The following is a 14,984-nucleotide window of genomic DNA, read 5'->3' as shown; positions in this document are numbered from 1 at the left end:
TGAATTGCATTACCAACATTGGCAATAGTACTATACTTGTTATTACAATGTTGCTATATATGAGCAGGTAAATACTAAGGCACATCAACACGCCAACTTTAGGCCCTTATTATAAAATCACCATCACTACATTACTCTGATGGTAGCTACTATGACTTCATCCTGAATCTAATTTGTAATCTACTGCTTATCATTTTTTCCCCCCTTGTATACATCATATGTTTTAATGCTTAAAGTACAAGCCAAGATGACATGATTACGTTGGACTTTAGCTGTTATATATGCCTAAATATATATATTTTTTTTGCAACAATACTACACTTCAAATTTAGATGGTAATAAAAAAATTTTTTTGACATGAGTATGTAACATCATTATATATATTTCTTTTTATGAACGTGTACAAACATTTCAAGTTTTTGTGGTTTTTGTTTTTTTTTTCACATTAACAGGGGACAAAATTTTTAGTATATCTATTCCGAAAGTATAGGTTTGAAAACATGTCTAGTTCCTTGCCATATTGGATATGGATTTCATTCTTTCGAGTTCCTAATCTTTATCGTATACTAAAATAACACAAAACCAAATATTTTTCATAGATCCTATATAAAAAATATACATACATATATGACATATATGCACTTAAACTTATATATGGTAAAGTTCATGTGAGAACTATTCACATGTGAACGTAGGTAATTATAAGTATAATAACTTGATAGTTTCTATGTGAACGATGATGTTCACATATACTATTCACATATGAACACCAAATTGTAATATAGAAGTTCGATCTCACAGTTCTTTTCATTCAAATGGTTCTTACATGAATTTTTTTCAACTTATATATATATTTATGTATAATATACATTATTACTCGTATTAACTATTAAGGCAATATGAACAAGAATCCTTTACCCTTACGTTACACTACCCCACACCCCCTTCCTACAAACCCGCTAACAGTCCATGTGTCTTGTAGGGTGCATCATGGTTCATGAAAGCATATCCCTTCTTACAAGTTTTGTTTTCTGTCCTATGAGACCATCATGATGGGACCATGGTCCCACAAACTCCAATACTCCCCTTTTACTCCACACTATCTACCTTAGAACCATCTTTATGTGGACGACTATATATATGTGCACGACTACCTAAGACAACTACCTACACAAGCTCATTTTTACACTTTGTGTCATTGGCCTATATGGCTTTAATTTCACAAAAATCTAAGATATTATATATATATTTAGGTGAGTGATTTGTGTTGGAGAAGCAGGGCACGTGCAACAAGTGAATTCCACTCACCATTAAACACAAGTGTTTCGTGGTTGGTGTTGCATGTGCTCTTACTCTCCAACGTAGTTTGCTCACCTTATCGTAATTTGTCTTCTCATTGTTTGAATAGTGTGTCATGTGCATGGAAATTTTCCATCACATATGATATATGCATATACATCATATGTTCATGTGCTTTAGTTGATAAATTATTTATTTTCATACTATGTAAACAGGTACGATCTTTTAGATAGACAGTGAAGGGTATCGAACCTATCACATTATATATACTTTGGTTAAGCTGCGTACATTTGAGTCAAAAAGACTCAATATTGTTGGATAAACTGAAATGGAAAAGCCCCATTCTAGTCACTCGTTTTCACATTTTAAGTGGTAAAATTTGACCCAATGTGTACTCAAATAAGATTATTTGGTTGTCATGAAAAATTTTAACGTTACTTAATTATAAAGTAAATGGATGGAAATTAAAGATGGTTTAAAGCATAGAAGATGTATATTAGAAATACTACTATTAATTAAAGAATATGCAACTTTTGACATTAAAGAATGCATAATTTTTTTAATTAAAGAATATGCAATTTTTGACATTACAGAGGAGTTGACCCTTGGTCTCAAACTCTCAATATATATAGATGATATCATGTACTCGTAGTTGGCAACTTGGCATCTTGCATAATATTTTCCGATCTTTCTTGTTTGAAATTATTGCAGCTGCCTAATAATATGTTTTTGTAATCTCCACCATTTATAGGTTTATTAATTAGACATCACACATTTTCCTTTGAATATAAACACCTTAATAATTAAACTATTGTTACTATTTCTTAATTTTTACACCCAATTGTTAAAATGCATGTTTCACAATTTCAATTTTAGAAATAGTCCTTATGCCCATACACCAATTAATCAAATATCTAATCCTAATACTACCCGATTTTCATCAACTACCTGCATTACTCACCGCCGTCGCTGCCATCATCACAGTCTGCGCATTGCGTGAGTACCCTTTAATATTAGTGTATATATCTTGAAAAATGTCACAATTTTGGCAAATTAAATTTGCAAGTCTTAACTTACTGTAAGTCATGTAAGACTGTAACTAGTGATAAATTTCAAAGGCCCAAGGCTTCCATAGTTGGGCTGGACCCATTTTACTTTCTATAGAAACGGGCCACAAAATTCGAGCAAAAAGCGGAAAAACCTTCGTTTTCGAATTTCGAAATATAGTTAAACGTACGTCATCGATCATCTTTTCATCATCTTTCCAATCTTACGATCATACATTTCATTACACTAGACATTTTTATAATTTTTAAATAATAATAATAATAATAACTGATGATCATATTGTAATAAAACAAAAATGCTACACGAACTGTTACTAGCACTCTTAGGATACACCGGAGACCTTATCATCGACGTTAGAGATCAGCAACATTCCTCGCCCGATGATTTAATCTCTGATCAATGCACCTTCAGACTTGCTCCTGATATATCATTTCTTTCACCCGGGGATCGGTATATATCTTTTTGTTGTTTGTGTGTTATGTTTTTTATTCGGCCTGTTTTTAAAACTTGTAAATTTTGTTGAATGAAGCAATTTATTTAGGTTATTAGACCTCACATTTAACATTGCGTCATTTGAAATGTAATAAACTAAAATTACATCTTTACTTTTAAGCTTGTCCTTATTTGGTACTAATGTTATTTTTTTTGTTTGCAAATATCAAATTAGTTTCATTTATGTTAACCAGTAAACTGCTAGAATGGTGATCTGGAGGTTTAATGCTGATGTGTCTTACCATGCCAATTGCCAGCTGTACGCCTGGTATGATGTGTATTGTCATGCCAGACGTCATACTACGTTAACTTGGCATGTGACGTGGCAAGCCATACCATATCAATTGTTCGATTGGCAGCTGGCATGGCATGTCCACGTTACACCAGACACCACGTGTCCAGTTGTTGGATACTTGGATGACATGTCAGCATCTAACCTTCGCGTCACCATTTCAGCAGTTTACTGATCATATGTTAACAGCAAAAAAGGGGGAAAAGTACAAATACCATATTGGGACAAATTTGAAGTTATGTAGTTAGTCTATGACATTTGGCCAGAAAATAAATGTATGATAAGCCTGAAATTCTAACGGTCATTACTAATATATACAGTAGTACTTACACAAGTGATAGACGATTACTAATGATGAATGGACGATTATGTTATATGTGTTTATGAATAACTAAATATAGAAGTAGAATCAATTGTACTCATTAGTGGAAGGAAGTCTATAAGTGTGGTAGTAATTTCTGTAAAAAGTAAACTGGTTATTAAAATGTTTGATGTTGCAAATGAGATGCAGGGATATCATTGAGAAACTGATTACATTGGGTTTTTACTATCGTGAACTTGATCGATTTGCCACTAAGTCACGGAATTTAAGCTGGATAAGGACTGGGAATGTGCCTTCATTATTACAAACTTCTAAGTTACTGAAAGAGCCGCCAGACAATCAGAGTAATTATAGGAGGGCCGTTGCAAACGGCATAGTGGAAGTTCTTTCCATTTACAGATCTGCTGTTTTGGATATTGAACAGAAGTTGCTATCTGAATCCCTTCCCATATTAGCTACAGTTACGCAAGGCTTGAATCAGGTGGAGATTTGAATTTATGTTGCAGTTTTACGTTCTTTGGGCTGTCATTGATGGATGGTTTTTGTAGTTTCATGTTTTCTTGCCACCTCTGTATGAGCTAATTCTAGAGATCGAGCGTGATGGTATCTGTGGAGGGAAACTTCTTAACCTTATATATAAACGATGCCATTGTGGGGTGCCAGAGCTACAGACTTGCCTTCAGCGGTATAATATCTGTTCTAACATCTATTTTATGTTTTTATTACCACGTGCATCTACTTTTTGTTTTTTCCAATTACCGTTGTGTTTAGTGTATAGCAAGATCAATGTAGCTACTGTAAAAAGATAGAGCAATTAAGATAAGTAAGATGGATCTTATTGGTGATTGTACGAGAGATTACAAGAAACTCATGAAACCGCCTTTATTCATTTTATTGCAAGCATAGACTTTTATGGCATGGGCACCAAGTCATGTACAACCAAGTTTCGTATTGGATGGTATATGGGATTCTTCATGATCAGTATGAAGAATTTTTCATCTGCAGGTAATTAGTTTTCTCTTAATGTAGAGTGATTTGGTACAGCTGACAATTGTCAGCAACACTATGATGTTTTACATTTTTAGGCAGCAAAAAGGACTTTCTGAGAATGAATTGTCTCAAACCAACAATATTCAAAAGACGGCATACATATCTGGTAGCGATGGATCTTTAACTGATTGGTACATGGGATTCAGTATCTCCAAGGTATGTCATAGTTTGGGTTGCATAAATCCTGAAGTTGCATTTCTACTTTATCCATTTGATATAGCATATAAACTTTATGAATCTCAACATTTTCTTACAGGACATGTTGCCAGAATATATTCCAGTCCGTGTAGCAGAATCCATTCTTTTTGCTGGAAAGGCAATAAGGGTCCTCCGAAATCCAAGTTCTGACTTTTGCTCTGTGGATGCATTGTCTCATCAAGCAGCAGGGCCACAGACTTACAAGGACTCTCTGAGGAAAGGACCCTTGTTAAAAACAACATTGACAGAAGATGAATTACTGCCACAATCAGAAGCTGATAAGATTGAATCAATGCTTAAAAATCTGCAGGTATGCTTATGAAAATATTGATATTACCTTATTGTGATTGCTAAACATTTGCATTACGGATTATACTTGTGTTTTCAAAGATATGTATTCTATTCCATCTGAAATATTAGTTATTTGTTGACAGGAGTCATCCGGATTTCACAAAAGATCATTTGAGGGGGCCATTGGTTCAATCAGGGCTATTGCAGCCAGTCATCTTTGGCAGGTAGAGATTTGGCACTCATTTATCTCCATCTTTTTGTTCTATTTCATTCGACAAGTATCTTATTCTTTCTTGCAGCTGGTGGTTGTCCAGGCTGATCTCAATGGGCATTTGAAGGCCATAAAAGATTACTTTCTCCTAGCAAAAGGTGATTTCTTTCAGGTAACTGATTGCTTATAGATCATGACCTCCACAGTGGAATTTCTATATGCAAATTTGTCATTTGATATCTTATTACTATTTTTTTTTTTTATGATTTTAATCTAAGCTTATTATAACTTCAAATGTATGTCAGACCTTTCTTGAGGGAAGTCGAAAACTTATGCGACTACCTCCTAGGCAGTCAACAGCTGAAGCTGATCTAATGGTTCCATTTCGACAGGTAATTTAGTCATACGACACATATTCTCTTGCAATTGTTTTTAGTTGTATTGGAGAAATATATGAAAAACTTCTAATGCAGGCCATAATGAAGACTATCAGCGACGATGATAAATATTTTTCAAGAGTGTCATTGCGGTAAGATTCTATGTTGTCCAATATTATGTTAAAAAAGAGTTTCGGTTTGTAAACTGCACTTCTGTGATACTGCTTGCAGTTGTATAGTTTTAATAATAACTTTGCTAATTGTTCTTTTAGGGTCAACGTTAGATCTTCCCAAGCTGATGTGCAGAATTCAAAAGCCTCTAGTGATAGAGATCCGGGCTTACTGGATACTTCCTTAGATTGTTGGGATGGCATTGCCCTCGAATATTCTGTTAATTGGCCCTTACATTTGTTCTTTACGCCAGAAGTTCTCACAAGGTATTTTTGAATTTACTAATTAAGCATTGTTGGCTACCTTATGGAAACTGCACAACTCGGGACCTGAGTAAACATTCTAAGCACTTTTTTATTTTTGTTGATTTTATCTAAAGGGGCAACTTTAAACTACGTAGTCTGTATCATTCATGGTTTCTAAATCGTATCAGGCTGGTTGGGTTGACCCCCAAAACACATTTTTACCAACATTATTGAACTTTTTATTACCAATGACAATGGCCAGTATGATTAATATATTCGCAACCACACTTTGAGCATTTGACTCATTAGAGATATATAACCCGAATACTTTCATGCATGTTGGATGCGTCAGAATTTTCAATTTTATTTTAGGACTTGCTGGTTGATGAGATAGTTTGGAACAGGTACAGCAGGATCTTTCAGTATTTACTGCGTTTGAAACGAACACAGATGGAATTGGAGAAGTCATGGGAGTCTGTAATGAAACAACGTCACTTGGATTTTGCCAAACGTCGTACTGAAAGAGTAAACACCCAAACATCTCAACAGAGAGGAAAAATGTGGTGGGTTAGAGAGCTTATGGTGTTCTTGATACGAAATCTTCAGTTTTATATACAGGTGGATGTGATTGAATCTCAGTGGAATATATTGGTAGCTCGTATAAAGGAGTCATCTGATTTCACTGATTTGGTAGCGTTCCATCAAGCGTGAGTAGAAGATAAGGTTTAAGTTCTTATATAGTTATATATACTATCTGTACTTTTTCTTCATTGATGGACTGCAATGACATGTGGTGCAGATACTTATCAGCTTTGATTTCACAATCATTTTTGGATATTGGCTCGGTATCACGGATATTGGATGGAATCATGAAGTTGTGCTTGCAGTTCTGTCTGAAGATTGAGAACCAAGAAACTGATTTGAACATTGAAGATCTAGAGCATATAGCTGAGGTAATTTTAGTACCTTCAGCCATAAATATTAAATAGGCACAAAGTAAAATTAGTTCACAGTAGGTATTCTTTATACTTTTGTGTTTCTTATTTGACTTGTAGAAGTGAAGAGTAAAAGTAAGCAGCTTGGGTGGGTTGGGTAATGCGAAAAGTAGTTAGCATCAAAACAAGTAGTCGTTAGGTACTGGTAAAAATGATTTTACCATGAAACATTTTTTTGACTAAAATTTACAACAAAAAACAGAATGTGTAAGGAATCGTGTGTCAAATGTGTACAAAAGTTGTAACAATTATACTGGCAACTTTTAACCCGTTTTGACCCATTTCATTTTAAGCCATCTTTTAAAATTTGGAACAGGTAAATAGGTCTTAATTGCCACCACCAAGTACCATAACCAGAACTATCTCACATATGGACCATGCATATTATGATGTAATATTTGATATTTCACTCCCTTTTTGTAAGAATCTACTTTACATTTATTTGGTGCACTACTTTTTACAGGAATACCACAAGAAGACAAATTCCTTGTACGCAATATTGCGCAACAGCAAACTTGCAGGGAGTCAACGAGCTCCTTTTCTCAGGCGTTTCCTTTTGCGTCTAAACTTTAATTCCTACTTTGAGGTAATAACTATACTGGTCTTGGGATTCTTTATTTTTCAAGTGGCATCTCATACTCAGAGTTGTGATCCTTTTTACTGTTTGGCGTGAAGGCAAGTATGCATGCCATCAGACCTCAACGAGCAATCTCAGCATTCGGACGATTGCAGCTATAAATCTTCCGGGCTTTTCATGTACCCCATAGGTACTATGATAATATGAAGTACTTCCTAACAAATAAAGATACAACATCGAGCCAGCGTCATTTTTAGGTGAATCTCTAATGAAAGTTTTTCAAGTGGCCTAACTGTTTGATTACGAATGGGGTTAATAGCAGGATATGGTTTCTCCTATTTTAGGATCATTTTTGGGTATCAATACTACATATACTTATCGGATGTTACTAGGACTACTGTTTATGAGATGGATTCGTAACTTCACGTTGGACCTCACATATGAGGCTGAACTATATCTATTCGTCAAGTCATTTGCCTCATTATCGGTAGTTTTGAAACTTGGATCATGCCTCTTATCAGGATGACGTCATTATTATGTCATGAGGCTTAATAATCATAAAAAACACATATAAAAAGGATAGACTTCAAAGAAATTTTTAAAATTTTCAAGGATTTTGGAGAAACATACTACATTAATACTTAAGGACAATTGATCGATATATATAACCATATATGACTACTACCTATCAACCTCATATTATGGTAAAAGTGTAAAACCATCTGGTGGACCTCCTCTAAAGGATCAAAAACCTCCATACACCTTGCCGCTAAACATAAAGTCGTTAAACTTGCCATCTTTATCGTCGCCAATATGTTCCTTTCTATCCGTGATTTTCAAATTTACACAAGAGTTCTCAAGTCTCCGGGTTTGTCCTTATGAAAGTTTGAAACACACATAACATGTTACATAGTTTTGATAAGTAACGTATAGTTTATTATATACTTTCTCATTTTGTACAAATAACGCACGTATTGTGTATTCTTGTATTGGTTGGTTTTGTTTTTCGTATTATCATTTTTTTTACAAAAAATTAATAACGTTTAAAAAAAGGAGACAAACAAAAATCACACTCAAAATACAGTTGCTTTTAAAATACGAGTAATTATTAGACGTAGTGAGTCGTGACTTGTGAGCTTTAGACGTGACTCGCGAGGACTTACAATGGCCTAAAATAGAGCTTTACGCCTGTACATGTCCAAATCATTGTCGTTAGTTGGGCTTTAAATTGGGCCTCATATAACGAGTAGCGTGACATTTCAAAATAATAATAATAAAAAAAAGTCAAAACACGTATCCTAGTAAATTCATTTGACTATTGACCATTGAGAACAAACACTTTAGGTCTTATCTTTCCCAATTCCCACCAACCCCTAAAAAGAAGACGAAATTGAGACCGACAAGTGAACAAGTTGTTAGGTTTAGACATTGACGTACAATTAAGTGCTGACCTTCACAATATATGACTAGTTTTGTACCTGATCAATTTTAAAGAATGTGACAATATAACACATACAATTATTAATTAATAGAGCGGCTTAATAGTCAGATACTGTTATTTATTCATGCGAGGTCTTGAATTTAAATATTTTAAGGTGCAAGAAAAAAACGTTATTAAATACATCATGAACATTCTTATCCTCTTAAGTAAATATTTATTTTATTTATAAAATACAATATTACATTTTTAACTATTTATATTTTCTTATTGTCATGTATTGTTAAAAAAGATATTGTCACAAATAATAGCATCTTTCTAACATAATCAGTTTTACCCCCAAAATTTGTATTGAATGCTTTACAATAAACTAAATTATACATTTTACAAATACTTAGTACAAGCTAATTAACTCGGGTTCAACCCGGATTTATTAATAAAAGTTTTGTAATATTAAAGTACATTGATGTTTAAGAATGACGAGATAGTTTAACCATACTCATAACCTCGAATAGTATACTTTATATTTCGAATAAATATAATTAGCTTGTTCACCGGCAAATCATGCGAATAATTTTAAAAATTTGTTATGTTAAAACTATTTAGATGATGAAAAATTAAAAGACCATGCATATAACATTGGAGTTTTCAAAAGAAAAGAAAAAAATTTTTTCTTTTTTTGAAAAAGACATCATTAATAACAAAAATAAAAATGAAATAAATTTAAAGAAAAAAAGGTGCTTGTAATATCAAAAGCAAATAAAACAAAAAAAAAAACTAAACTTTAAAAAAGAATTTGAAGATGATAAATAAACTAATTTTATAAAATGATGATGGCATAGCAATTGTTTTTTATTTAATATACCCAACAACTTGATAATATTAAGTCGAAAAGAGATGGTGATTTTATTTTTTCAAATTGACATATAATCGCTTTAAGAAAAAAAAAATAGATAACTACATTTTAATTTACATTAAGACTTAGACTAAAAAGAAAATACATCATAAATCAATTAGATGTAAATTTTAAATAAGATGATGTCATAAATCAAAATAATAAAAAAGAAATGATTAATATATAAAAAATTTAATAATGACAAGTAAGCATTATTTAATAAATAATGATGTAATAAGAATTTTATTTTATTTATATAAGATATTTCTCTTGTATGTATCTAACTTTCAAAATATATAATGTCAGGTTGTTATTTCATCAATTTACAAGTTTATTATATTCAATTTAATAATTTACAAAATATATGTATTTAAGTCTTTATTATATGTTAAGTGTAATTAATGTTTTCTCTCTAAATCAATTTTTTTTATTATGCAAAATATCTTAATCTTATTGTTGGGTTGATTATGAAGTTGATTAATCATTTTTCAATTGATAAATGCTAAAGATACAAATAAATTACAAACAAATATTTATAAACTAACTTGTCAAATGATATGAACCAATAAGAATAATTTGTTTTTTCTATTTTATATTTCTCTCTCCATGTTCTATTGGTTATCCATGAGTTTTTGTTTTCAATTATAATCGATCAAATATATACAATATAAATAAAAAATGATTAATCTTATTTAGTTTGAAAATCTTCTTAAAACTTTTCTAATATGATACTTGGATTTCACTTCTTTCTTCTAATCTTATTTCTTGATTTCTTAAAATGTCAATTGTTTTTCTTTAGTTAGAAAAACGTTTAAACTAATATATTAAGATTAATGAATTAAGAGAATAATATCAAAATCATCTCCTAATGGAAATATCTAAAGCCCGACACAAACACTACATCAATTTGAACCAATAATGCGTCGGTTATTCTATTTATTAATTTTTCTAAATATATATACAATCACTTGTCTATAATATTTCCTTTAAAAGGAAATTAAAAAAACTAGAGAAAAACACTCCCACCTACCAACCTCCTCCTCTTCCCTTCCTCTCTCCCACCAAACACAACAAAAAACACAGCAGGCTTCACACACAAAAACCATTCCACAAACCGAACACAATTTGTTTTATAAAAAAATCATCATCATTTTCAACCCACTTTCAATCAAAAAAAAGAAAAATGGATTCCAAACAACTTCAAGATTCACAAACCCAAAACCAAGATTCAGAAATTTCATCAAACAAGAACCAACCTATCAACCCATTATTTACATCAATTACACTTTCAGTCCCTCAATTCCTTCCAACCCATTTCATTTCTTCTCCAAAAATCTCACCTTTTAACCCCAAATTCCAAATCCCATTTCAAATTTCGTCCTATTTTAACAAACTAACACTTTCTTCATCATCATCATCAATTCCAGTTACTAAATCTGCACTAAAATCAACTATCTCTGCAAACCCATTTCAAACTCCATCAACCGAAACCCCTCGCCGGCCGGCAGACCCATCATCCGCCGCCGGGGTCCGTCGTGTCTCCGTCGTCTGGTTCAGAAATGACCTCCGTGTTCAAGATAATGAATGTTTAAACTCTGCAAATAATGAATCTTTATCTGTTTTGCCAGTTTTTTGTTTTGACCCAAAAGATTTTGGCAAATCCCCAAACGGGTTTGATAAAACTGGCCCGAATCGGGCTTCTTTCGTTATCGAATGTGTTTCAGATTTAAGAAAAAACCTGCAGGCAAAAGGGTCTGATTTAGTTGTTAGAATAGGCAAACCCGAATCGATTTTAGCTGAATTGGTTAAGGAAATTGGGGCAGAAGCAGTTTATGTGCATAGGGAAGTGAGTAATGATGAAGTAAAAGGCGAAAATAAGATCGAAAATGCGTTGAAAGATGAAGGTGTTGAGGTTAAGTACTTTTGGGGAAGTACATTGTATCACATTGATGATTTGGGGTTTAAATTAGACGAAATGCCAACGAATTATGGCGGATTTCGAGAGAAGATTAAAGGTGTTAAAGTTAGGCAAACTATTGAGGCTTTGGGTCAGTTTAAAGGGCTGCCTGCTGGTGGGAATGTGGAAGTTGGTGAGATTCCTACTTTGGCTGATTTGGGGTTCGGTTCGAGTGCTAATTTGAGTCAGGTATGGATTTCGAATGTTGCTAATAGTAATACTTATTTTGACTAAAGTGTGTTTGTTAAGATGTTTAAGTTATAGTATTAGTTTTTAATACGTAATGAGTCGAGTTAAAGTTAATAGAAACTTATTATGGTCTTATATATGTGGGAATGTAGGTAGTACTGGTCTAGTTTTGATATATTCCTTTTCGGCTTAACTTGAAATCGAGCTTGGTTTATTGAAATACTAGCCTATATCTGTGCAGTGAGGAGGCAGCTGACAGATGAAATATTGTGTGTTTGCTAAGATGTTTAAGTAGAAGTATTAGTCTTGAACATGTAATGAGTCGAGTTACAGTTTATGGAAACTTATGGTCTTATACATGTCATGGAATGTATGTAGTACTGGTCGAGTTAAAGTTTATAGAAACTTATGGTCTTTTCGGCTGAACTTGAAATCGAGCTTGATCTATTAAAATACTAGCCTGTATCTCTGCAGTGAGGCGGCAACGAACAGATAAAATATTGTGTGTTTGTTGAGGTGTGTAGTTTGTGTTGGTTTTTTAGAGTAGGAAGAAATGGAAGGATGAAGTTAGATAAAGGGACGTTTCAAAGACTGACATCCCTTCTTAGCTTTAAAATCAGTGTTAAAGTTGAGACAGTCCACAAATTATACGTCATTGAGCTTGTTTTATCAGATATTGATTTCATGGGTCTTTTTGACCTATTGATGTTGCGAATCTAGTTCAAATTTATATTTAGTTGAGCTCAAACCTGCATCAAGAACATATGTTATGTTATTGAAGTGAGCTTGAGCTTGCTCCTTGCACTGTCTAGTCTGGTTCAAGTCATATGCAGCCCCGATTGAGAATCAAGTATTGCCTTGTATAGCTTTTGAATGGTTGAGTTTGATTAGTTGATTTTACCACATAATCCAAGTTTAAAGTTAGGGATAGTTTGTAGTTTTACATATATCCGGAATAATCTGTTATATGCTGGCTCTGAATTACTCAAGCGCATATCACTAGTTTAACCAACCACTCTCAAACTGATGATTGTGACTTCAAGTTAGGTACTAGTCAATTTAAACTCTATTCGGATTATCAAATCAGTTTCTTTGTTTCCTTCGTTGTTAGTCTTGGTTGACTTTACCTTTTTTTTAACAACTCACTTTAATATGATCTGTTATCATATGGTGCATTGGAAGGGTTTCATAAATAACAAAATTATAATAACATGACACTGACAGACCCAAAATTGTACATTGTGATTATCTAATTTACTTTTGTTGTGTGTAGATCAAACTCATTTTTATTGCTCCGTTATTTATCATTTTTTAAGGTGCAATAGTTACTTTGAATGACATTCATATAGGCACTTAAATCATGTTTCTTGATTAAGAATGATGTAGGCCAAAGTCATATATTGTGATATTATCATTCACTTATTTAACGATTAAGCTGATTTCTAACACCCCTTTAATCAGCTGATCGTCTGAGATACATTAAGTTGCCGTAGGTACTTTTAAAGCTACATTACTATTAGACGCCAAAAATTATGGGTCTTGATTAAGAAAGATGGACCCAACAGTCGGACAATGTGATAAATATTATTTACTTTCATGCAGGACAAGCATGCTTCTAGTGGACCCCTTATTGGAGGTGAGACTGAAGCATTAAACAGACTTAAAAAATTTGCTGTGGAATGTCAAGCCCAACCTCCAAAAGAAACCAAAGATGGAAGTAATGATACCATATATGGTGCAAATTTCTCTTGCAAAATCTCTCCATGGCTTACTACAGGATGTGTTTCCCCTCGTTTAATATTTGATGAGCTAAAGAAATCTGCTTCTAGGTACGCTTAAGTGTGTTTTTATGGGGTTGTTTCTTTTCAAATTTTGATTTTGTGTTAACAAAGTGTAAAATTTAGAACAATTTCTGCCTCGAATGGAAAAGATGATGATGATGGTGGCATGAATTGGCTAATGTACGAGCTCCTATGGAGGGATTTCTTCAGGCAAGTGAATGAACTGATTTTGATTTGTGTACAGTTTTTATTCGTGGGTCAATCTGTTTACGGGGGTAGCAAAATGGACTTCTGAATATCCCTGGACCTTGGTCCTAGTGGTATGTGTGCTATATCATCAACTAATAGGTTGTGGGTTCAAGTCCCATAGTTGAGAAGTTGTAAATATGCGTGGATGTTTAATTATTGTCTTTCTAAATAAACGCGGAGTAAATAAAAATTGTAAAATTTTGATTGGGGTCAAATGGGTTGGTTGGGTCTCTAGCGCTTTCTTATTTTCCTTTTCTCCAGTTCTACATACACAAAAAACAGGGCATCAAATATATGTTGAGAAAATTTACCGTTGAAATATAAATCTATTGTTGGCTTATTGCTCAATAAAGTGATCTAGGAGGTATAAGCATTTGCACACTTTGGACATGTTTATTTTTTTTCTGTTACATTGTCAAATGATTTTAAATTGTTGCTTTTTGGACCAGTTTGTGATAAAATATCAAGGCTACCAGTTTTTGGCTCTATAATTGTTTATCTACTTATTGATGCGAGTAGCAGCACTTAATATTTTTCTAAATTATCATATTTTGTCGGATTGCAGATTTATCACAAGAAAATACAGTTCATCGAAACAACATAGTACTGCTCCGGTCACCGCTTGAAGGTGAAGGGTGTCATACAACGATTCACTTGTCTAAAGTTATTCTTTGGTCATCAATCTCCAAAATATTGGGTTGTATGAAGTATGATTGTATGAACAATAATTTTAGTACTGCATGTATGTTCTGCAAATGTTCTTTTGTGTCTTTAATACTAGAGATGCTTTAAGGGTTTGTGTAATGTTGGAATTTTGATTTGCCTTGAAAGGCAATTTATTGATATATCACCATTGTGTTTTGAATAAAGTTTGAACTTTAAATCAA

General features: G+C 33.0%; 1 protein-coding gene and 1 pseudogene across 1 annotated transcript; both read left to right on the top strand.

Annotated features, from left to right (window-relative positions):
- The first annotated feature begins 2,662 nt into the window (after positions 1–2,662).
- LOC122608492 lies at positions 2,663–7,971 on the top strand (annotated as a pseudogene).
- A 2,942-nt stretch (positions 7,972–10,913) lies between these two features.
- Positions 10,914–14,984, top strand: LOC122607676 (blue-light photoreceptor PHR2-like). Its single transcript, XM_043780695.1, has 4 exons — positions 10,914–12,067; positions 13,670–13,896; positions 13,972–14,058; positions 14,663–14,984. Exons 1-4 carry the CDS (start codon positions 11,105–11,107, stop codon positions 14,721–14,723), a joined length of 1,338 nt encoding a protein of 445 aa, XP_043636630.1. The 5' UTR covers positions 10,914–11,104; the 3' UTR covers positions 14,724–14,984.

The sequence above is a fragment of the Erigeron canadensis genome, chromosome 7 (genome assembly GCF_010389155.1).
Source record: "Erigeron canadensis isolate Cc75 chromosome 7, C_canadensis_v1, whole genome shotgun sequence".
NCBI classification, from domain to species: Eukaryota; Viridiplantae; Streptophyta; class Magnoliopsida; order Asterales; family Asteraceae; genus Erigeron; species Erigeron canadensis.
The sequence above is the reverse complement of the archived record's forward strand: the minus strand, read 5'-3'. Positions and strand labels throughout refer to the sequence as shown.